The sequence below is a fragment of the Populus nigra genome, chromosome 14, assembly GCF_951802175.1.
Source record: "Populus nigra chromosome 14, ddPopNigr1.1, whole genome shotgun sequence".
In the NCBI taxonomy this organism is placed as follows: domain Eukaryota; kingdom Viridiplantae; phylum Streptophyta; class Magnoliopsida; order Malpighiales; family Salicaceae; genus Populus; species Populus nigra.
Window position 1 is genome coordinate 2,305,293 of NC_084865.1, and position 23,428 is coordinate 2,328,720.

At 38.5% G+C, this 23,428-nt stretch overlaps 3 protein-coding genes and 2 pseudogenes across 3 annotated transcripts; all 5 read left to right on the forward strand.

Moving 5' to 3' along the window:
• Positions 1-257: 257 nt before the first annotated feature.
• On the forward strand, positions 258-1,162 carry LOC133672452 (kunitz type trypsin inhibitor 104-like). The gene has a single exon (XM_062092875.1). It carries the CDS (start codon positions 465-467, stop codon positions 1,071-1,073), a length of 609 nt encoding a protein of 202 aa, XP_061948859.1. The 5' UTR covers positions 258-464; the 3' UTR covers positions 1,074-1,162.
• A 1,900-nt stretch (positions 1,163-3,062) lies between these two features.
• On the forward strand, positions 3,063-3,612 carry LOC133672657 (kunitz type trypsin inhibitor 104-like; annotated as a pseudogene).
• Positions 3,613-5,591: 1,979 nt separating this feature from the next.
• On the forward strand, positions 5,592-6,429 carry LOC133672439 (kunitz type trypsin inhibitor 104-like). The gene has a single exon (XM_062092854.1). The coding sequence runs from the start codon at positions 5,674-5,676 to the stop codon at positions 6,262-6,264; it is 591 nt and encodes a 196-aa protein (XP_061948838.1). The 5' UTR covers positions 5,592-5,673; the 3' UTR covers positions 6,265-6,429.
• Positions 6,430-14,102: 7,673 nt separating this feature from the next.
• On the forward strand, positions 14,103-15,007 carry LOC133672454 (kunitz type trypsin inhibitor 104-like). Its single transcript, XM_062092877.1, has one exon. It carries the CDS (start codon positions 14,310-14,312, stop codon positions 14,916-14,918), a length of 609 nt encoding a protein of 202 aa, XP_061948861.1. The 5' UTR covers positions 14,103-14,309; the 3' UTR covers positions 14,919-15,007.
• A 977-nt stretch (positions 15,008-15,984) lies between these two features.
• On the forward strand, positions 15,985-22,840 carry LOC133673288 (kunitz type trypsin inhibitor 104-like; annotated as a pseudogene).
• The last annotated feature ends 588 nt before the right edge of the window (positions 22,841-23,428 follow it).

Genomic DNA, 23,428 nt, shown 5'->3' on the forward strand with positions numbered 1-23,428 from the left:
AGAAAGAGTTACAACACACATTGAGAAGAAGAATCACTTCACTCAAACTCTACTCCTAGCTCTTTCACACTGCTGCACATGGCAGCCCCTCTTTCTCTCTTATTCTCTACTGCCTTACTCTCTCTGCTCAAATTTTGTTGCTCTCTCTCTATGCCTATTTATAGGCAAGAGTGGTGTCACAGCTTCAACTTTTCTTTAATAATGGTGGCTGCCAACCCTAGTTTTTTTTTAACAATGGTGGCTGCCAAATTAAGTTAATGCTCTTTCATTTGCTACACATTATAAATGGCAACAAACCCAACATAAATGTGGAATGTCAACTCCTTCCACTATAAAAAGATGGCAAATCTCAAGTAAAGGATGAAAAGAAGGATTACAAATTGCTCATAGCGTCTTAATTTTAAGAACCAGCATATAATATTTACTTCTTTTTTGTTGTGCGAGATAGCTAGCTCTAGGCAGCCATGTTGAGATTGATTGGAAGCTTGAGCTTTATATGGCTACTGATGGCCACATCCACAATGGCTCAAACCTTGCCTGCTGTGCTTGATGCAGATGGCCAACCTCTTAGAAGTGGTGTAGAATACTACGTGCTTCCAGCTGTAACTGATGTTGCCGGTGGCTTAACCCTTGTTAATCTTAACAACGGTTCCATATGTCCACTCTTTGTTGGGCAAGAGCCTCTTGCACCTGTTGTGTCCCGAGGCACTTCAGTCATATTCACACCACGGGTTGCGGATACTGTTGTAAGGGAGACAAGGGACTTCACTGTTGCATTCACTGGTGTATCAGTTTGTGCTCAGTCTACTGCATGGAGGGTAGGTGAGCGGAATCCAGAGACAAGGAGGAGGTATATCTTGGCTGAAACGAATCCTATTCCATCTTCTAATGCTTGGCACTTCAATATTGTCAAGAATGATCAAGGCCTCTACAAATTTCAATGGTGTCCAAATTGTCTCACCGGAGCTTGTCCCAAGCCTTTGTGTGGGGATGCTGGTATTGTGGTTGAGAATGAAAGGAGATTGCTGGTCTTGGATGGTCCCGCCTTTCCTTTTATATTTAGAAGGGCTTGAATAGCTTGTAATAGCCTCCATGTGTCAAGAATAATCAATGACATCTTGTCAATGCATTGCTAATTATAAAAATAAATGGAGATATTTAATTCTTGACTAATATTGAATATATAGCTTGGGCAATAAATAAAGGCTTTTGAGTTTTGAGATGTATATGATAACATATAATTATTAATGCATACTATTGTTAAATTATGGTATATCTAAATCTTTTTCTATACACATGTGTATATTAAATATATTTTTTGACACTATCTATAAGTAAATAACTATTTTTAAAAGCCAAATCATGAAAAAAAACTTGTCAACTCGAGTTATTTTATGATTGTATATTTATATATAAGTTAAAAAATACAAGTAGTAGACTTCGAATAAGAAATTGCTACCTCTTGTATATCTAAATGATTTCTTCTTTAAAATAATATTTCAATCATTAATTTTATTGTCCTGTGAGGGCTGAGACTATTGTACATGATTAGGATGAAGCTCGTATGCAAATTGTGCTTTATAAATTCATCTCAAAACTTCACTTGTTGCACATGTATAATTAGGACCAGATTGCACATACTTGTCTTGTTTGGGGATCGGATTTTCCAACAGCCATGAGATCATGTTAGAAGTAATGATTGGATTTTTTTTCTCTTGCCAAGTTGACTGAGAGGAACTGCTCAAACAAACATGGGCCCGATGTGGATATGGATCTGACCTTTGATAACATGCCCAAATGGGAAACTTCTTTCGTGGGTCAATTATGGCGGCCCAAGTGAGCAACTTCTTTCCTGGTCAATTAAAGTGGCCCAAGTACTGCAATTTGGCCCAAATACGAAATCTCAAATTGGTTTTGTTACAAGTTTGAAGTTCCTACCACCTCACTTCTTAGGTTTAGAAGTGTGTTGGTTTTTTGTTAAAGGTAAAATATTTTTTAAACATATACCACATCTTTAAAAACTATAAAAATATGTTTTTTACTCAAAAAAAACACAACCTACCTCTAAACCAAACACCCTCTTAGCCGAATTGCCGATCACAAACTTCATAAAGCAACAGATTTTGAATCGTACAACAAATGGGTAATTCTTTCCTATTACATGATTGCAGATGAGAAATAGAACTCATTAATAAGACTCTAACTTTATAGCAAGCCAACGAATATACAATTGTTAGATTAAGTATACCATTTTTTAATTTTTTTTAATTAAAAAGACTAAGTTTAAGCATTAGTTGTTACTAAATTTGTCTGAACTTGCTTAGAGATTTGAGATCTGTTTCAAATAGATTTTTTAATTGAATTAATAAAATATTGACTTGGTAAAACTTCATCGACCTGACTGATTTTTTTATAGTTTAATAGACCTAATCTAATCTAATCTAAATTTAACGATTTGATATAAAAAAAATTAATTGATTTATGTTTATCGGTAATCCTTGATAACTCAATAATTTAAGTTTTTCTCGTAAATTTATTTGTTTTAATATAAACCAGCTCAGATTCCGTAATTCTCATATAAAAGATCGAGGACTCTACTCTCCATTCTTAGCAAAGATTTTTTGGACTTCCTATAATAATATAATAACAACATTAATAATAATAAACAGAAAAAGATTACATTTAGGCTGTGCTGGGAGACGTTTTCTCTCTATCTCTTACGTTACTCCTCATCAGAAATTCAACTTGGAATTCCTACTTTACTGCCATGCATGTACAGACAGGATAGGGTTATCTTGTTCGTTCAAACAACAATAATTACGCTACGAGAAATGGACTTTTCGATGCCGTGCCTCCATTGTTCAAATCTTGTAAACTGCCGCATGCCACCGTGTGTGTACCACATTTCCGATAAATATCTAGCCCACATATTCTATACCTTGAAAAGCGAACACATTACTCAGTTTCTTACCAAGTTCTTCAGTTTCTAAGCACAAACAGCACAGTACTGTTTTCTTGTACTGTTGAGGTTGATTGGAAGTTTAAACTTCTTATGGCTACTAATGGCCATATCCACTATGGCTCAAAGCCCTCCTGTGCTTGATGCTGGAGGTGAACCTCTTAGAAGCGGTGTAGAATACCTTGCGCCCTGCTGTAGCTGATGTTGCTGGTAGTTTAACTCTAGTGGCTCGCAATGGATCTTGCCCGTTTTATGTTGGTCAAGAATCCGCTAGATCTGGTCGACTAGGCATTCCAGTCATCTTTACACCAAGAAATCCTCAAGAGACTATCATCACTGAATCTACAGAGGTCAATGTTACATTTTCAGGGGTTTCAACTTGTGTTCGAAACACTGCATGGACTATAGGTGGCGAAGATCCACAGACGAGAAGGAGATTTGTTGTGACTGGAGCTGAACCATCCTACTTTCAAATTAAAAGCAGGAATCAACTAGGAGGTTCTTATACTTTCCAAGGGTGCCCACAATGTGTCGACGAACCAGATTGTGGTAGGCCAACGTGTGGAACTGCTGGTATTCTGATTCAAAATGGAACGAGATTTTTAGTCCTAGATGGTCCTGAGTTTACTTTTATGTTTGTAAGGGTTAATTAGGTTCATTCTCCATAACAAAAATAAATATATAGAAATGGCATTTTGTCATTGTAATAGTAAATAAAATCAAGCCTTTCATGTTTAGAAGGGCATAAGTTGATGATTATCCTCAGCAAATAAATGGAGATCTTTCTTTCCTTGTGTCGTTTTGAATTGTGTGTTTGAGCATTGAGAATTTTAGACTCTTAGTTTCTTCGTGGCTTTTGTTGAGATACGAGAAGGATTCCTAGATCAAGAATGAATCCTAATCTCAAAAGTATTTATGTTTAGAATCCTTAAAATAGTATTTAGAATCCTTGTTAGAATAGAATAATTTAACTTTATCCTATAATCTCTCTACGAATATATATAAGGAATGTTTAGTACTGTTTTCAATAATTAGGGTATCAGAGCATAGGTAGATTAAAGAAAGCATGACAACAAGGAAATTAATCTCAACCAATAATTGGGGTATCAAAGTATAGGTCTATTAAGGATCGAGAGCACGACAACAAAGAAATTAATTTGAAAGCAAGGAAATTAATTTCAACCAAGCTTTGTAATTACCAGGCCTCTCTTTGTACAGGCTTCCCTTCTTTGGACATGCTGCTCAAAAAGAGATCAAAGATCTTAGATAATTAAGGCCACGTGGAAGTTTTTTTTTTAAGTAAAACTTGTCTTAAAAGATCTGGTTCCAACAATCATATATAGACAACTTATTTGCACTCAATAAGGCCTTGTTTAAAAGATTGTTGAGAGGAGTGTGGAGATAAGAGAAGAGTTCCTATATCAAGTAGGAGAGGATTGTTGAGATAGGAAAATGATTCCAAGATCAATTAGTAATTCTGGTCCAAAAAGATTTATATTTGGAATCCTTATTAAACTAGCATTTAATTAGAATTTTAGTTAGAATATGATAGTTTGAGTTTATTAATATATAATATTCCAGGATCATGTATCTATATGTATATATACTAATTATTATATCTATATTGCAGAGTATGAGATATTGAATTCTTGAGTGTTTAGTGTGTGTTTGCAGGAGCTTTTTCATCCTTTTTATCGGTCAAGTTTAGTATATTTTCATGCCATATCCTACAATATATATATATATATATATATATATATATATATATTGATGATTAGAGGAGACGCAAGACACAATAGACATCATCGATCAATTCTAATTAATTCCAAATTGCAGTGAAAGAAAAGTCTCGATAGCAAAAATAGTATGCCAAGTTAGGAGCTAGAATTTTATAATATATGATTTGGAGGTGCTATTTTTAAAGGATGTTTGTCGTCTTTGAATTTCTTAGGTTGTTATCTATATATCACGTATTAGAAAATTTATCTAGAAGTTCATGAATTTGAGGGAGCATCGTCATGGAAAGCGTGTTGGTGTGTAGTATAATTTTGAGAAGTGATGCTGAGTCAAATATGAAGATATATAAGCCTCTCCCTTCACAATTTGCCCAAAAGTATTAAATTTAGTTCTCAATTAAAATTCGTTCCCAAGTACAAAACCCCTATTGACTTTGTGATGGATTTCTTGTAAGACTTCATTGCCTAATTGGCTCCTATTTGGTAGACGAACACATTTAGCCAGTACCCAGCAAAATATTATTTATCATAAATGGCGGTTGAGGGATGGGTTAAGAGCTAGCAATGGACTAATTAGAACCTTTTTCACGTAGAAGGGATAGATTTGAGCGAATTAATAGTCATTTTACTCTCATTGTCTATCATTCTACTCATCTTTTCAGAAATTGGAACTTCAAATATCTGAATTTTTCGGCTATCCATGTACACATAATTAAAAGGGTAGGATGCAAAGGTTTATCAAGTCGGTAAAAGCAGTGATTGATTAGGATAGACAAATGGACTTTTCGTTGCCGTGCTTACTTTGTGATATCTTGTAGAAAAGTCGCATGCCTGCCTGCGCCAGATTTCCTATAAAAATCTAGCTACCATGCATAGACCACAAAGTGCAAAGACATTACAATTACACAATTTCTCATCAAGTTCAAGGTTGATAACTAAGCTCGTACAATTTAATTTTGTTGTTTGACACAGGCAGCCATGTTGGGGTTGATTAGAGGTTTGAGCTTCATTTGTCTACTGATGGCTATATCATGCTTGGCTCAGGGCCCTCCTGTGCTTGATACTGATGGAAACCCTGTTACAAGAGGGGTAGAATACTATGTAGATCCTGCTGTAACTGATGTTGCTGGTGGTTTAACTCTAGTGACTCGCAATGGATCTTGTCCATCTTATGTTGGTCAGGTTCCTATTGGTCCTGGTAATGTTCAAGGCCTTCCAGTCATCTTCACCCCAAGAAATTCTGGAGAGACTGTCATCACTGAAAATACTCAATTCACTGTTGCATTTTCAGCTGCTTCGATTTGTGTTTCAGATACTACATGGGGTATAGGCGAGGAAGACCCAGAGACGACAAGGAGACTTATTGTGATTGGTGATGAACCAGCCATCTTTAGTATTAGCCGTAATCAAGCACCAGGTCCCTATACTTTTGGCTATTGCCCAGAATGCAACACTCCTCCACCTTGTGGGAGGCCAAGATGTGGGATTGCAGGTATTCTGGAACAGAATGGAACGAGGTTCTTAACCATAGATGGCCCTGCATTTCCTTTCAGCTTTAGAAGGGCTTGAGTTCTTCTCCTTTGCAAAATATAAGTAGATGACGTTCTGGCATTGTAATAGTACAAATAAATCATTTTATACTTGGAAGCGCCTAAGTTATTCTCCAAAGAAGAATAAGTGCCTTGGTGTCATTGTAATATCAGGAAATAAATGGAGATCTTTCTTGATGCTTAGAATTCAATTTAGTTATCTTATATATATAAAAGAATAAGCATAACAACACCTGTGATGAAATTTAAAAAAAAAATAAAAATTGCAAACACCATGACCGATATAAAAAATCTCTGGAGCTGTGATACTATAAACCCACAAAGACATTCAAAACTGTGAATCAAAACTGAAGCATAGAATGGAGGCCGTATTAAGCACGAAAAACCTTCACAATATATTGGAGACACCACATCACGACATGGGATAATTAGATCCAAGCCACAATACTACATATTCTATTCACTTATAATCAGATTGAAAGATGAAATTTCTTTAGGAAAAATCCTCCAATGAAGAAGATAATTCAAGCACTTTAATAACAAGAAGCAAATATTCAGCCTCATTTAAATTTTTAATTCCCACATGTGCAGATAAATAACTCATCACAAAGTCACCATGGTCATGAAGAACCCCTCCATTAACAGTAGGACCACGTTTGCCAAAAGAAAAACCATCAACATTCCACTTTAGCGTATATAGTTCAGGTGGATATCATGAAATGGAAGGTGGAAGGTGGAGAACACTTGGTATTTGACGATCACTCGCTGAAATTAAGAACTAAATTCTAGTACTTGAATTAAAAACATAATCAAATAATTCAATTTAGTTATCTATGATCTTTGCTGTTGTGCTCTAATTAGAGAATTATCTTTATGGAATGGGAATGAGTGCTTAATTACTTCTATCCAACAACAAACATTAAGAGTAGATATAAGTTAAGGGAAACGTGTTTTTTTTAGTAGGAAACGTGGGAGGATCCGCATTGAAAAGAGAATATAAAATAGGAAGTTTTTTTTTGGATAATTATCGAAAATATATTAAAAATGTCATATAATGAATAGCCAAAGCAATATACTCTAAAATAGCAGATATATACAAGTTAAAATCTTACTAATGTTTCAAGACTTCGAAACATTGCCAAACAATGCAAAGATTTAACCAAGTTATTGCGAAATTCCTTGCAAAGTAATCAACTAATTTCTAGCTGTGAGACTAGAGGAGCTTTAAGAAACTGCACAGAGTGCAAAATCTTATGGCGTTGCGAGAAACTTCAAGACATTAATACAGTTTTTCTTGGGTTGGACTAGTAATCTGAAAAGGATTGGTTAGCTGTAGCAAGAGCATGAAGAGTTGAGTATTCCTCATTGTCTGATAATTTCCAGCAGTAAAACTAGGAATTGTTCAAAATGAATAGTATGCTCCAACCAACCCTTGTTTTATTGTCTTTAATTAATTAATTGGATAATTAAGACAACACAGACTTTTCTCTAGTATATCCACACACACGATACTGAAAGTAGACGATTTTTTGGGAAATTCAATTGCTTTAATTGTGGGTATACACGAGAAATTTGGTCAAACTGAACATTCAAATCCTATATGAATTTGATAATGACTTTCTAGGTACTAGCATTTTCCCGTTACCTAGTTCCTGATAATTAACCAGCTCAAAGAATTTGGAAGGGATCATTAATTTTGTTCCGGTTGTGAATAGTTCTCCTCCTCCTTCGATTACTTGCTCCAACAGATCTCTTCATAATTACTCCACCCATGAGACAGTATTTCAAAGCTTACAGTCTAAGTATTTCAGCTGCCATTTTTTTGGTTTTACACTGTTCCTCGAGTTAATTTTGTACAACGTTTGATTAGTATCGCCGAACAAATAAAAATAAAAACAGATACCAAAAAAAATTGTTTGGTTAAAAGGATAAGAACAAAAACATAAAATGAATATATCTATGGGATAAATATACAATGAATTTATATATTTTTTAAATTAAATGGCACATGGCACTAGGGGAGCATATTTCCTCTGTTTTCCTCCTTCGATTACTTGCTCCAACAGATCTCTTCATAATTAGTCCACCCATGAGACAATATCCCTAAGTGTATTAAAGACACCGTTAAACTGGATTCATTAGATAACAATGCAACAGATGAAAATGGATAATTACCCAAGGACTTTTTTGTTGCCGTGCCGTAATAGAGAAATTGTTGGGGATTCCGGCTCCCCTATACGCGGGCCGGTGATGTACTGATAGTTACCCATTAATGTCAAGATAACAAATGCTCTGCTTCAGCCACCTCTGCTTCAGCCACCTGTCAAAGAGAATAGAGAATATAATGGTTAGCGAGTTTGTTAATATGGTTAGGCAGTTAATGAATTCTGTTACAGTTGAGTAGAAAACGTAACCAAGCTTCTCATCTTCTGTTGATATAAAATGAATGTAACAGTGCTGGGAACGTATTAAGTGAATAAAACACATAGACATTTTTCTTCTTCCTCTGCATTACAGCAGCATCTTTCCCTACTTCTATTTTGCTTCTTGTTCATCTCTGTATCAATTCTTGCTAGATTTCATGGTATCAGAGCTTAGGATTGTTAGTATCTTGTGAGCTTGTGATTTCTCTACTTCTAATCTCTGTTTCTGGCGTTATTATCACCATATTCAACCAAAAAAATTCCATAATAATGATCTGCCTATCATCTGTTTGATATATTGTCTAACTGAAAGACTTCTCTTCAAACACTCTTCTCAAACCTGTGATTCTCTTCATCTTCTGTCGCTTGAACTTCAAAAATGGTAACAACTTCTCAACTACAGATCATCCAATCTCCCATTACCTCTTTACTTCCTACAGTTTCAACAGCAGTAACCGTTAAATTGGATGACACAAATTACCTCATCTGGAACTTTCAAATGCAAATTCTACTGGAGAGTCATGGTATTTTAGGATTTGTTGATGGATCAACAAAGTGTCCACATCGGTTTGATGCAGCCTCTGATGTTGAAGGTGCTGAAACTGATGATTACAAAATTTGGAAAATGCATGATCGGGCATTGATGCAGTTGATTATTGCTACCCTCTCTTCAACTGCAATCTCTTACGTTATTGGATGTGTTAGCTCTCATGACATGTGGATTCAACTGAAGGATAGATTTTCCACAATCTCTAAGGCACGGATTTTTCAGATGAAAAGTGAGCTTCAAACCATCAAGAAGGGGTCCGATACTGTGACTCAATATTTGCAAAAAATCAAAGATGCTCGGGATCATCTTTCTGCAGCAGGGGTTTATTTTGAAGATGATGACATTGTCATCTTAGCTCTCAATGGTCTTCCTTCTGATTATAACACCTTTCGGTGTATGGTTCGCGGCCGAGACAACGTGTTATCTCTTAAAGATTTTCGGTCTCAATTGCTGGCTGAAGAAGCTACTCTTGAGCAAACTTATTCTGCTGCTTCGTTTGTTCCTGCAATGATGGCTCAACATCAAGTATCTCCTGGCAAAGCTCTTGTTCTTGATGAAGGTAACTCTCATTCTCATCCTTCAAGCTCCAAGTCTGCTCCACCTCCTGGTTTCCATGGAGGATTTAATGGTCATAACAATGGATTTCATGGTTCCAATGGTGGATACTTTGGCAATCGGGGATCTCACTTTAAGGGACGTGGCAGAGGACGTCATCAGTATCAGTTCAGTCCACGTCCTTATCAGGTTCCACCTACGTCTCACCCTGGTATTCTTGGTCCTGGCATTGACATTCCTACATGTCAAATTTGCACTAAGAAAGGTCATGTAGCTGTTGATTGTTATCAGCGTCACACTCTGCCTCCTAATTCTGCCTCTTCCATTCAATGTCAAATTTGTTGGAAATTTGGGCACACTGCTGTTCAGTGTTATCATCGAGGTAATTTCAGCTATCAAGGCCGGCCTCCCTCTAGTAACCTTAGTGCTATGCATGCTGCGTTCCCATCTCCTTCTCCTCCAGAACAATTTTGGGTGGCTGATACTGGTGCCACCACACATATGACCTCTGATTTGGCTCAACTTAATCTGGCTGCACCTTTCTCAGGAGCTGATACTGTTACCACTGCAGGAGGTTCAGGTTTGACCATTTCTAATATTGGTTCCTCTACTCTGGATGTTCCTCATTGCTCCTTACAATTAAAGCAAGTTTTGCATGTGCCAAAACTCTCTCAACACTTGTTATCGGTTTATAAGCTGTGCAAAGATAACAACTGCCGTTTTATTTGTGATGCTTTTGGTTTTTGGATTCAGGACAAAATCACGGGGAATGTTCTCCTCAAGGGACTGTGTAGAGCTGGGTTATATCCTATTCCTTTCTCTTTTTCGTTTCCTTCACAGTCTCTCTTTCCAAATAATCTGGTTTGTTATCTTGGTAAACAGGTCAACACAAGTCTTTGGCACAAGCGTTTTGGTCATCCTTCTAACACAGTCACCTCTGCCATGTTAAAACAATCCCAGATTTCTTTCACCTCAGACACATCCAAATTTGTTTGTACCACTTGTTTAGAAGGTAAACTTGCCAAACTTCCTTTTCCTTATCCGGCAGTTAAATCTGTTAACCCTTTAGAGGTCATTCACAGTGATGTTTGGAGGCCTTCTCCCACTGTATCTGTTGAAGGTTTCAGATATTATGTTAGCTTCATTGATGAATGTACTCGATTTACTTGGATCTTTCCAATGATCAATAAAGGAGAGGTTTATTCCATTTTTGTTTACTTTCATACCTTCTTAGTTACTCAATTCTCTGCTACTCTTTGAGTCTTTCAAAGTGATGGGGGTGGTGAGTATCTTAGTAATAAATTCAAACATTACCTCCTTACCAAGGGTATTATCCATCAAATGTCTTGTCCCTACACTCCGGAACAAAATGGCCTTGCTGAGCGTAAACATCGGCATATTTTAGAAACAGCCATCACTCTATTACAAACTACCCATTTACCTCCGAAATTTTGGTTTCATGCTTGTGCTACTTCCATTTATTTGATTAATAGAATGCCCTGTCAAATTCTTCAACACAACTCACCATATTTCCTGCTCTATGGTTCTCCACCGGTTGTTCATCATTTGCGAATTTTTGGTTGTGCTTGTTTTCCTTTACTCAAGCCTTATAATTCTAACAAGCTTCAGCCTAAGACTTCCACTTGTATTTTTCTGGGGTATGCAGGTCAGTATAAGGGGTATATTTGTTTTTCTATTTGCACAAATCGTTTCTTTGTCACTAGACATGTTCTATTTGATGAATCCATGTTTCCTTACTCACATGTGCTTCCTGTATCCCCTTCCACTTCCTCATCTCCTTGTCTACATCCCACTGTGTTCCCTCTTATTTCTCCTCCTACTCCAGCGGCTACATCTCAGCCTCTATTGTCTTCCAGTTCCTCTTCTCAGTCTGCACTATCTCACAGTTCCTCCTCACAGCCTACACTGTCTCTGCCTCTGCCCATTCTGTCATCTACACAGTCCCCTCTCCCTGTTGATCCTGACTTCCAGCCTGAGAATCTATGTGTGGTCTTACCTCTTTCACCACTAAATCTTCATCCCATGACCACCAGGTCTAAGAATGGTATCTCCAAAAAAAGGGCTTACTCTGCCTCTGTACAGTTTGTTGCTTCTTCTCAGGTTGAACCCCATTCTTTCAAGGCTGCTTCCACCATTCCTGAATGGCAGTCTGCTATGCGGGAAGAGCTTGATGCTCTTCATGCCCAAGGTACTTGGGACTTGGTGCCTCTCCCACCTGCCAAGAATCTTGTTGGCTGTAAATGGGTCTACAGAATCAAAAAGAATGCGGATGGTTCTATCGCTAGGCATAAAGCTCGGTTGGTAGCCAAGGGTTTCAGTCAAGAGGAGGGTATTGACTATAATGAAACCTTTAGTCCTGTCGTGAAACCTACTACGGTTCGTTTGGTCCTTGCTCTTGCAGCTCAATTTAACTGGTCTTTACGACAGCTTGACGTTACCAATGCCTTTTTGCATGGTCTTCTGCATGAGGAGGTTTATATGACTCAGCCCCAAGGTTTTGTGAGTCAGCTTCATCCTTCTGACTTTGTTTGCAGACTCAAGAAGTCGTTATATGGCCTTAAACAGGCTCCCCGTGCCTGGAATGAACGCTTTACCAGTTTTTTACCAAGTTTGGGGTTTCAAGCATCTCCTGCCGATCCCTCTTTGTTTGTTCAGCATTCTTCTCTTGGTGTTGTGATTTTGCTACTCTATGTTGATGATATCATACTTACTGGTAGTCATGCTTCTCTTCTTTCTTCAGTCGTTGATGCCTTGACTCAAGAATTTGATATGAAGGATCTCGGCAGGTTGCATTATTTTTTGGGACTGCAGATCTCTTATCTCCCTTCCGGTTTGTTTGTGTCCCAGACAGGTTACATCACTGACTTACTTGGTCGAGTTGATTTACAGCATTCCAAATCTTGTGATACTCCTTGTCTTCCTCATCATCATTTGCTTAAAGATGATGGACAACCCTACTCTCATCCTCAACAGTATCGCAGCATCGTTGGCGCCTTGCAGTATCTAACGTTCACAAGGCCTGACATTGCCTTCTCTGTGAACCAGGCTTGCCAATTTATGCATAATCCTATGCATTCTCATGTTGTTGCTGTCAAACGGATCTTGCGGTATCTTAAAGGTACCCTTGATGTTGGTCTTCATTTTCAGGCTGGTCCTCTTAATCTCCAAGCTTATAGTGATGCTGACTGGGCCGGTGATCCCAATGATCGTCGTTCTGTCTCTGGCTCTCTTGTCTTCCTCGGCTCCAGTCCTATTTCTTGGGCTTCTAAGAAACAACATACTGTTTCTCGATCCTCTACTGAGGCTGAGTATCGCGCTCTCGCGATTGCTGCTGCTGAACTTGCCTGGATTCGTCAGCTTCTCTGTGACATTCACATTCCTTTACATATCCCTCCGATCATTCATTGTGATAATATCTCTGCTATTTCCCTTGCTTCCAATCCTGTTTTCCATTCCAGAATGAAGCATCTCCAAATTGATTATCATTTTGTTCGCGAACGTGTTATCAAAGGTGATTTGTTGGTTCAACATGTCTCTTCTGCTGATCAATTTGCCGATATTCTCACTAAAGGCCTTTCCACTCCTTTATTTCGGCATCACTGTTCCAATCTTATGCTTGGTTCCTCCAAGCATATGATTGCGGGGGAATGTCAAGATAACAAATGCTCTGCTTCAGCCACCTCTGCTTCAGCCACCTGTCAAAGAGAATAGAGAATATAATGGTTAGCGAGTTTGTTAATATGGTTAGGCAGTTAATGAATTCTGTTACAGTTGAGTAGAAAACGTAACCAAGCTTCTCATCTTCTGTTGATATAAAATGAATGTAACAGTGCTGGGAACGTATTAAGTGAATAAAACACATAGACATTTTTCTTCTTCCTCTGCATTACAGCAGCATCTTTCCCTACTTCTATTTTGCTTCTTGTTCATCTCTGTATCAATTCTTGCTAGATTTCAATTAAAAGCTAAACACACTGAGACATAATATTTAACGTGGTTCGACAAATCGCCTACATTCACGAAAGATGTTTATATTATTAGAGATAAATAGAGAAAGAGTTACAACACACATTGAGAAGAAGAATCACTTCACTCAAACTCTACTCCTAGCTCTTTCACACTGCTGCACATGGCAGCCCCTCTTTCTCTCTTATTCTCTACTGCCTTACTCTCTCTGCTCAAATTTTGTTGCTCTCTCTCTATGCCTATTTATAGGCAAGAGTGGTGTCACAGCTTCAACTTTTCTTTAATAATGGTGGCTGCCAACCCTAGTTTTTTTTTAACAATGGTGGCTGCCAAATTAAGTTAATGCTCTTTCATTTGCTACACATTATAAATGGCAACAAACCCAACATAAATGTGGAATGTCAACTCCTTCCACTATAAAAAGATGGCAAATCTCAAGTAAAGGATGAAAAGAAGGATTACAAATTGCTCATAGCGTCTTAATTTTAAGAACCAGCATATAATATTTACTTCTTTTTTGTTGTGCGAGATAGCTAGCTCTAGGCAGCCATGTTGAGATTGATTGGAAGCTTGAGCTTTATATGGCTACTGATGGCCACATCCACAATGGCTCAAACCTTGCCTGCTGTGCTTGATGCAGATGGCCAACCTCTTAGAAGTGGTGTAGAATACTACGTGCTTCCAGCTGTAACTGATGTTGCCGGTGGCTTAACCCTTGTTAATCTTAACAACGGTTCCATATGTCCACTCTTTGTTGGGCAAGAGCCTCTTGCACCTGTTGTGTCCCGAGGCACTTCAGTCATATTCACACCACGGGTTGCGGATACTGTTGTAAGGGAGACAAGGGACTTCACTGTTGCATTCACTGGTGTATCAGTTTGTGCTCAGTCTACTGCATGGAGGGTAGGTGAGCGGAATCCAGAGACAAGGAGGAGGTATATCTTGGCTGAAACGAATCCTATTCCATCTTCTAATGCTTGGCACTTCAATATTGTCAAGAATGATCAAGGCCTCTACAAATTTCAATGGTGTCCAAATTGTCTCACCGGAGCTTGTCCCAAGCCTTTGTGTGGGGATGCTGGTATTGTGGTTGAGAATGAAAGGAGATTGCTGGTCTTGGATGGTCCCGCCTTTCCTTTTATATTTAGAAGGGCTTGAATAGCTTGTAATAGCCTCCATGTGTCAAGAATAATCAATGACATCTTGTCAATGCATTGCTAATTATAAAAATAAATGGAGATATTTAATTCTTGACTAATATTGAATATATAGCTTGGGCAATAAATAAAGGCTTTTGAGTTTTGAGATGTATATGATAACATATAATTATTAATGCATACTATTGTTAAATTATGGTATATCTAAATCTTTTTCTATACACATGTGTATATTAAATATATTTTTTGACACTATCTATAAGTAAATAACTATTTTTAAAAGCCAAATCATGAAAAAAAACTTGTCAACTCGAGTTATTTTATGATTGTATATTTATATATAAGTTAAAAAATACAAGTAGTAGACTTCGAATAAGAAATTGCTACCTCTTGTATATCTAAATGATTTCTTCTTTAAAATAATATTTCAATCATTAATTTTATTGTCCTGTGAGGGCTGAGACTATTGTACATGATTAGGATGAAGCTCGTATGCAAATTGTGCTTTATAAATTCATCTCAAAACTTCACTTGTTGCACATGTATAATTAGGACCAGATTGCACATACTTGTCTTGTTTGGGGATCGGATTTTCCAACAGCCATGAGATCATGTTAGAAGTAATGATTGGATTTTTTTTCTCTTGCCAAGTTGACTGAGAGGAACTGCTCAAACAAACATGGGCCCGATGTGGATATGGATCTGACCTTTGATAACATGCCCAAATGGGAAACTTCTTTCGTGGGTCAATTATGGCGGCCCAAGTGAGCAACTTCTTTCCTGGTCAATTAAAGTGGCCCAAGTACTGCAATTTGGCCCAAATACGAAATCTCAAATTGGTTTTGTTACAAGTTTGAAGTTCCTACCACCTCACTTCTTAGGTTTAGAAGTGTGTTGGTTTTTTGTTAAAGGTAAAATATTTTTTAAACATATACCACATCTTTAAAAACTATAAAAATATGTTTTTTACTCAAAAAAAACACAACCTACCTCTAAACCAAACACCCTCTTAGCCGAATTGCCGATCACAAACTTCATAAAGCAACAGATTTTGAATCGTACAACAAATGGGTAATTCTTTCCTATTACATGATTGCAGATGAGAAATAGAACTCATTAATAAGACTCTAACTTTATAGCAAGCCAACGAATATACAATTGTTAGATTAAGTATACTATTTTTTAATTTTTTTTAATTAAAAAGACTAAGTTTAAGCATTAGTTGTTACTAAATTTGTCTGAACTTGCTTAGAGATTTGAGATCTGTTTCAAATAGATTTTTTAATTGAATTAATAAAATATTGACTTGGTAAAACTTCATCGACCTGACTGATTTTTTTATAGTTTAATAGACCTAATCTAATCTAATCTAAATTTAACGATTTGATATAAAAAAAATTAATTGATTTATGTTTATCGGTAATCCTTGATAACTCAATAATTTAAGTTTTTCTCGTAAATTTATTTGTTTTAATATAAACCAGCTCAGATTCCGTAATTCTCATATAAAAGATCGAGGACTCTACTCTCCATTCTTAGCAAAGATTTTTTGGACTTCCTATAATAATATAATAACAACATTAATAATAATAAACAGAAAAAGATTACATTTAGGCTGTGCTGGGAGACGTTTTCTCTCTATCTCTTACGTTACTCCTCATCAGAAATTCAACTTGGAATTCCTACTTTACTGCCATGCATGTACAGACAGGATAGGGTTATCTTGTTCGTTCAAACAACAATAATTACGCTACGAGAAATGGACTTTTCGATGCCGTGCCTCCATTGTTCAAATCTTGTAAACTGCCGCATGCCACCGTGTGTGTACCACATTTCCGATAAATATCTAGCCCACATATTCTATACCTTGAAAAGCGAACACATTACTCAGTTTCTTACCAAGTTCTTCAGTTTCTAAGCACAAACAGCACAGTACTGTTTTCTTGTACTGTTGAGGTTGATTGGAAGTTTAAACTTCTTATGGCTACTAATGGCCATATCCACTATGGCTCAAAGCCCTCCTGTGCTTGATGCTGGAGGTGAACTGTTGGGAAATTCCAGAACTCAAACACACATCAATTTACGTGGTTCGGCAACCTGCCTACTCCACGGAGCTACTGGTTTGTATTAATCACTTCAAAGAAACAATACAAACAAAGGAGGAGGAGAAAAAACTCTTCTTAACTCAACTCTACTCACTCAAGCTCTCTCTGCTGCTCTCACTTTTCTTCTGTTCTCTCTGTGTTTTTCACACACACACGCAGCTCTTCACTGAGCTTATATATATACAAGATGGGAGTGAAGGGGCATAAATCATGCCTTGATTTATGCCCACCGTTTGTGTCCTCCACCATGTGTCAAGTGGGAGATTAGGTATTCCCACTTGCATATGGTGGGACATTGTTTGTCTTCCACTTGCTAACAATCTCCCACTTGGAGACAAACAATGAAATCATCTTTTATCCTTGAAGACCAACTGAAGTTTTGCACAACTTCAGTTTATCAAGTGTAACTCCTTTGGTTAACATGTCAGCTGGATTCTTGCTTCCGCAGACCTTTTCTAGCAGTAGTTGCTCCTCGTCTAGCAATTGTCGGATGAAGTGATATTTGATCTGAATATGCTTCGTCCTGGAGTGAAATGCTGGATTCTTGGCAAGGAAGATTGCACTCTGACTGTCGCTGTACAAAGTACCCTTTTCATTCATCTTGCCCAATTCTTTCAGGAAACTCTGTAGCCATACTATCTCTTTTGCAGATTCTGAAACTGCAACATATTCAGCTTCGGTTGTTGAAAGAGCGACGATCTTTTGCAAGGTAGAACTCCAGGAAACAGCAGTACCTCCTAGAGTATATACATATCCTGTAGTGCTCTTTCTGCTATCAACATCTCCTGCTAGATCAGCGTCTACAAAACCTTCAAGTTTCAAATCACCAGCTGTGAAGGTAAGACATGTCTCTGATGAACCTTTTAAGTATCTCATGATCCATTTCACCGCCTCCCAATGTTGCTTTCCAGGATTGCTCATATATCGGCTTACAACTCCCACTGCATGGGCAATGTCTGGTCTAGTACAGACCATAGCATACATCAAAGAGCCGATAGCTGAGGCGTATGGAATCTTATCCATGTATCCACTTTCTAGCTCAGTTTTTGGTGACTGGTCTTTGCTGAGCTTGAAATGATTCCCCAGAGGTGTACTTACTGGTTTAGCATTATCCATACTAAACCTGCTGAGAACCTTCTTGACATACTCTGTTTGTGAAAGCTTTAGTATGCCTTTGTCTTGATCTCTGATGATTCTCATGCCAAGTATTTGTTTAGCAGCTCCCAGATCCTTCATTTCAAACTGTTTTGACAATTGTTGTTTCAGCTTGTCAATCTCCTCAATGTTGGATCCTGCAATCAACATATCATCCACATATAATAGTAGAATGATGTAGGAGTTATCAAAATGTTTGACATAGCAACAGTGATCAGCCTGGCATCTTGTGTATCCCGAACTACACATGAAGTTGTCAAACTTCTTGTACCACTGTCTTGGAGCTTGCTTCAAACCGTATAGGCTTTTCTTTAGCTTGCAGACTTGGTTCTCCTTTCCTGGTATTTCAAACCCCTCTGGTTGTTGCATGTAAATGTCTTCCTCCAATTCTCCATGAAGAAAAGCTGTTTTTACATCTAATTGTTCAAGATGTAAATTCTCTGCTGCTACTATCCCCAGAACAACTCTGATTGTTGTAAGCTTCACAACTGGAGAAAATATCTCAGAGTAGTCAATCCCTTTCTTTTGTTGAAACCCTTTTACAACAAGTCTTGCCTTGAACCGTTTGCTTCCATCATGCTCAGTCTTTACTCTGTAGACCCACTTGTTTTGCAAAGCCTTCTTTCCTTCAGGTAGTGTGGTCAGCTCCCAGGTCTTGTTCTTCAGCAACGAACTCATCTCATCCTTCATGGCTAACTCCCACTTGCTTGAGTTTCCATCTTGTAAGGATTCTTCATAACTTAGCGGCTCACCACCATCTGTCAGCAAAATATAATTCAGTAGAAGTGTGAACCGTTGTGGGGGCTTTACAGTCCTTGAAGACCTGCGAACATAAACAATTGGTTCACTTGGCTCTGCATCATCTTGTGTAGTGGTGGGTACAGATGTGCTTGAATCTTCTTGTAAAGACTCTTGAGTTTTGTTTTGCTCGGTAACATCGGGAAGCCCTTCTAATCTGATGAATTCAGATTTTTGTGGACTTGTATCTGAATCAGTCATATCTGTTTCTGCACTTGATCTGTCTTTGTACAAAACTTTCTCATTGAAGATCACGTTCCTGCTTCTGATAATCTTTCTGTTCTGATCATCCCAGAACCGAAATCCAAATTCTTCATCTCCATAGCCAATGAAGAAACATTTCTTGGATTTGGCATCTAACTTGTTGCGAGCATCAGAATCTATATGCACATAGGAAACACACCCAAAGACCTTTAAATGAGAAAGTTGTACCTCTTTTCCTCTCCATACTTCCTCGGGCAATCTGAACTCCAAAGGAACTGATGGTCCACGGTTGATCAAGTAAACTGCAGTATGAACTGCGTCAGCCCAGAATGTTTGAGGTAGCCCTGAATGCAGCCTCATGCTTCTAGCTCGTTCATTGATGGTCCGGTTCATTCTTTCAGCAATGCCATTCTGTTGTGGTGTGCCTGGAATGGTCTTTTCCATTCTGATACCATTAACAGCGCAATACTCCTTGAAACCTCCATCAATGTATTCTCCTCCATTATCAGATCTTAAGCATTTCAACTTTAAACCTGATTCATTTTCAACCATAGCCTTCCACTTCTTGAATGTTTCGAACACATCAGATTTATTTTTCAGAAAGTAGACCCATACCTTTCTGCTGAAATCATCAATGAAAGTTACGTAATACCGAGAACCTCCAAGAGATGCCACTGGAGACGGTCCCCATAAATCTGTGTGCACTAGTTCTAGCTTTCTTGGTCTTAAGGCCCTGCCAACCTTTAAGAAACTAAGCTTCTTCTGTTTTCCAAGAACACAGCTTTCACAAATGTCTAGATCAACATTTTTAAGCTCTGGCAGTTTTCCCTTCGACTGAAGTATCTTCATCCCTTTTTGACTCATATGGCCGAGTCTACAGTGCCATAGCTGTGCTTGATTTTCTGCTTCAGTAGAGGCAATAATGTCTGCAAATCTTGTGGTCATATACAGGGTGCCGGTTTTCTTTCCACGAGCCAAAACCATTGCTCCCTTTGATACCTTCCACATACCTCCAGAAAAAAGGATTGAATGACCACTCTCATCAAGTTGTCCGACTGAGATCAGCTTCTTCTTTAGTCCAGGAACATGCCTTACATTTTGCAAGTTCCATGTAGATCCATTCATTGTCTTGATCTGCACTTCTCCTATACCCACAATCTTCATTGGTTGTCCATCGGCCAGATAGACTACACCGTGATCTCCAGCAACATAGTTTTGCATCATCTCATGGTGTGGTGTACAATGGAATGAAGCACCAGAATCAAGAATCCAATCATCAATTGGACTTTGTACAGCAAGAATCAAAGCGTCTTGCACCTCATCTGTGGTAGCGTTTGCAGAGTCAGCTTCAGGTTTTTTCGGTTTTGTGCAATTCCTCATGAAATGACCAGGTTTGCCACAATTCCAACATTCAACCTGCTTTCTGGGTCCGAACTTGCTTTTACTTCTGTATCTTGATTTGGATCTGCCTCTGGATAAACCTCTATCCTGTCTCCTCCCTCGAGTGTTAATGTTGAGAGCTGATCCTGAACTTGAACTTTCACCTGAGTCTTTCCTTCGCACTTCTTCAGCTAAAATCAAGTCTCGGATATCATCATATTTCAGTTTGGATTTTCCAGCTGAGTTGCTCACGGCTGTCCTCATACCTTCCCAACTGCTTGGAAGTGAAGCTAGTAAAATGAGTGCACGGATCTCATCATCAAACTCAATCTCTACAGATGACAATTGATTTGTGATAGTATTGAAGTTGTTGAGATGTTGCGTGACGGAGGTGCCTTCTGTCATTTTCAGGTTGAACAACTTCTTCATCAAGTGCACTTTATTGTTTGCCGAGGGCTTCTCATACATCCCAGACAAAGCTTCCATTAGTCTTGCAGTGGATCTTTCTTTTGTAACATTGTGCGCAACTCTTCTTGATAAGGATAGCCGGATAATACCCAAAACTTGTCTATCAAGAAGCAACCAATCTTCTTCTGGCATATTTTCTGGTTTGCTCCCCAACAGAGGAAGATGAAGTTTCTTCCCATATAAATAGTCTTCAATTTGCATTTTCCAATATCCAAAATCTGATCCATCAAATTTTTCAATTCCCGCAGCCTTTATTTCATCTGCCATTTTTACTGTTTCTCTGATTCGAATTTGTCAAATCTGACCTTACAGATGTGTCCGGAACGGCCAAAACTATTGGAAACGACACTGAGATCACCCCAATCGGACTTCGGATGGCTCCGATTTTAACAATCAAAGTTTTGGATCAACGGACGGTGCAGATGAAGCCGCGTGTCAGGCCAGAATAGTGTCTGCGAAGCACTGGATCAAAACTCACTTTTGCTGACGTGTCAAGATGACGTGGCATCCACGTAGGCCAACTGGGACCCACGTTTGCTGACGTGGCAAAAGCACGCGTAATTTTCGGCTGACGTGGCAGTTGATGACGTGTCTGCTGACTGGACGGATGACGTGGCGGATGACTGTGCAGGGTTGCTGGCGTGGCTGCTGACTGGCTGCTTGCGTGGCGGGTCAACCCGGTTCAGTTGCAGACAATCGGGTGAAGACGACGCGTGGAGAGCGTGGCGCGAGTGGTCGCGCGTGGGCAGTGCTGTCGTCGGCGCGTGTTGGCGCGTGCGGGCATGCAGGACGTCGGTTCTTCGCCGGGTTTTCACCAGTGAATTCGTCTCTTCTTCCTCTATGCGATGGTAATGTCAAAAACACGTTTTGAGAACTTTGATTTTTGAGTTTGGATCAAACACCCTCTTTTTCAAGAACAGGCTCTGATACCAGTTGTTGGGAAATTCCAGAACTCAAACACACATCAATTTACGTGGTTCGGCAACCTGCCTACTCCACGGAGCTACTGGTTTGTATTAATCACTTCAAAGAAACAATACAAACAAAGGAGGAGGAGAAAAAACTCTTCTTAACTCAACTCTACTCACTCAAGCTCTCTCTGCTGCTCTCACTTTTCTTCTGTTCTCTCTGTGTTTTTCACACACACACGCAGCTCTTCACTGAGCTTATATATATACAAGATGGGAGTGAAGGGGCATAAATCATGCCTTGATTTATGCCCACCGTTTGTGTCCTCCACCATGTGTCAAGTGGGAGATTAGGTATTCCCACTTGCATATGGTGGGACATTGTTTGTCTTCCACTTGCTAACATGAACCTCTTAGAAGCGGTGTAGAATACCTTGCGCCCTGCTGTAGCTGATGTTGCTGGTAGTTTAACTCTAGTGGCTCGCAATGGATCTTGCCCGTTTTATGTTGGTCAAGAATCCGCTAGATCTGGTCGACTAGGCATTCCAGTCATCTTTACACCAAGAAATCCTCAAGAGACTATCATCACTGAATCTACAGAGGTCAATGTTACATTTTCAGGGGTTTCAACTTGTGTTCGAAACACTGCATGGACTATAGGTGGCGAAGATCCACAGACGAGAAGGAGATTTGTTGTGACTGGAGCTGAACCATCCTACTTTCAAATTAAAAGCAGGAATCAACTAGGAGGTTCTTATACTTTCCAAGGGTGCCCACAATGTGTCGACGAACCAGATTGTGGTAGGCCAACGTGTGGAACTGCTGGTATTCTGATTCAAAATGGAACGAGATTTTTAGTCCTAGATGGTCCTGAGTTTACTTTTATGTTTGTAAGGGTTAATTAGGTTCATTCTCCATAACAAAAATAAATATATAGAAATGGCATTTTGTCATTGTAATAGTAAATAAAATCAAGCCTTTCATGTTTAGAAGGGCATAAGTTGATGATTATCCTCAGCAAATAAATGGAGATCTTTCTTTCCTTGTGTCGTTTTGAATTGTGTGTTTGAGCATTGAGAATTTTAGACTCTTAGTTTCTTCGTGGCTTTTGTTGAGATACGAGAAGGATTCCTAGATCAAGAATGAATCCTAATCTCAAAAGTATTTATGTTTAGAATCCTTAAAATAGTATTTAGAATCCTTGTTAGAATAGAATAATTTAACTTTATCCTATAATCTCTCTACGAATATATATAAGGAATGTTTAGTACTGTTTTCAATAATTAGGGTATCAGAGCATAGGTAGATTAAAGAAAGCATGACAACAAGGAAATTAATCTCAACCAATAATTGGGGTATCAAAGTATAGGTCTATTAAGGATCGAGAGCACGACAACAAAGAAATTAATTTGAAAGCAAGGAAATTAATTTCAACCAAGCTTTGTAATTACCAGGCCTCTCTTTGTACAGGCTTCCCTTCTTTGGACATGCTG

Bases quoted from the DNA above. Each gene is read 5' to 3' on its own strand.
- LOC133672452 (XM_062092875.1), top strand. From the start codon at position 465: ATGTTGAGATTGATTGGAAGCTTGAGCTTTATATGGCTACTGATGGCC.
- LOC133672439 (XM_062092854.1), top strand. From the start codon at position 5,674: ATGTTGGGGTTGATTAGAGGTTTGAGCTTCATTTGTCTACTGATGGCT.
- LOC133672454 (XM_062092877.1), top strand. From the start codon at position 14,310: ATGTTGAGATTGATTGGAAGCTTGAGCTTTATATGGCTACTGATGGCC.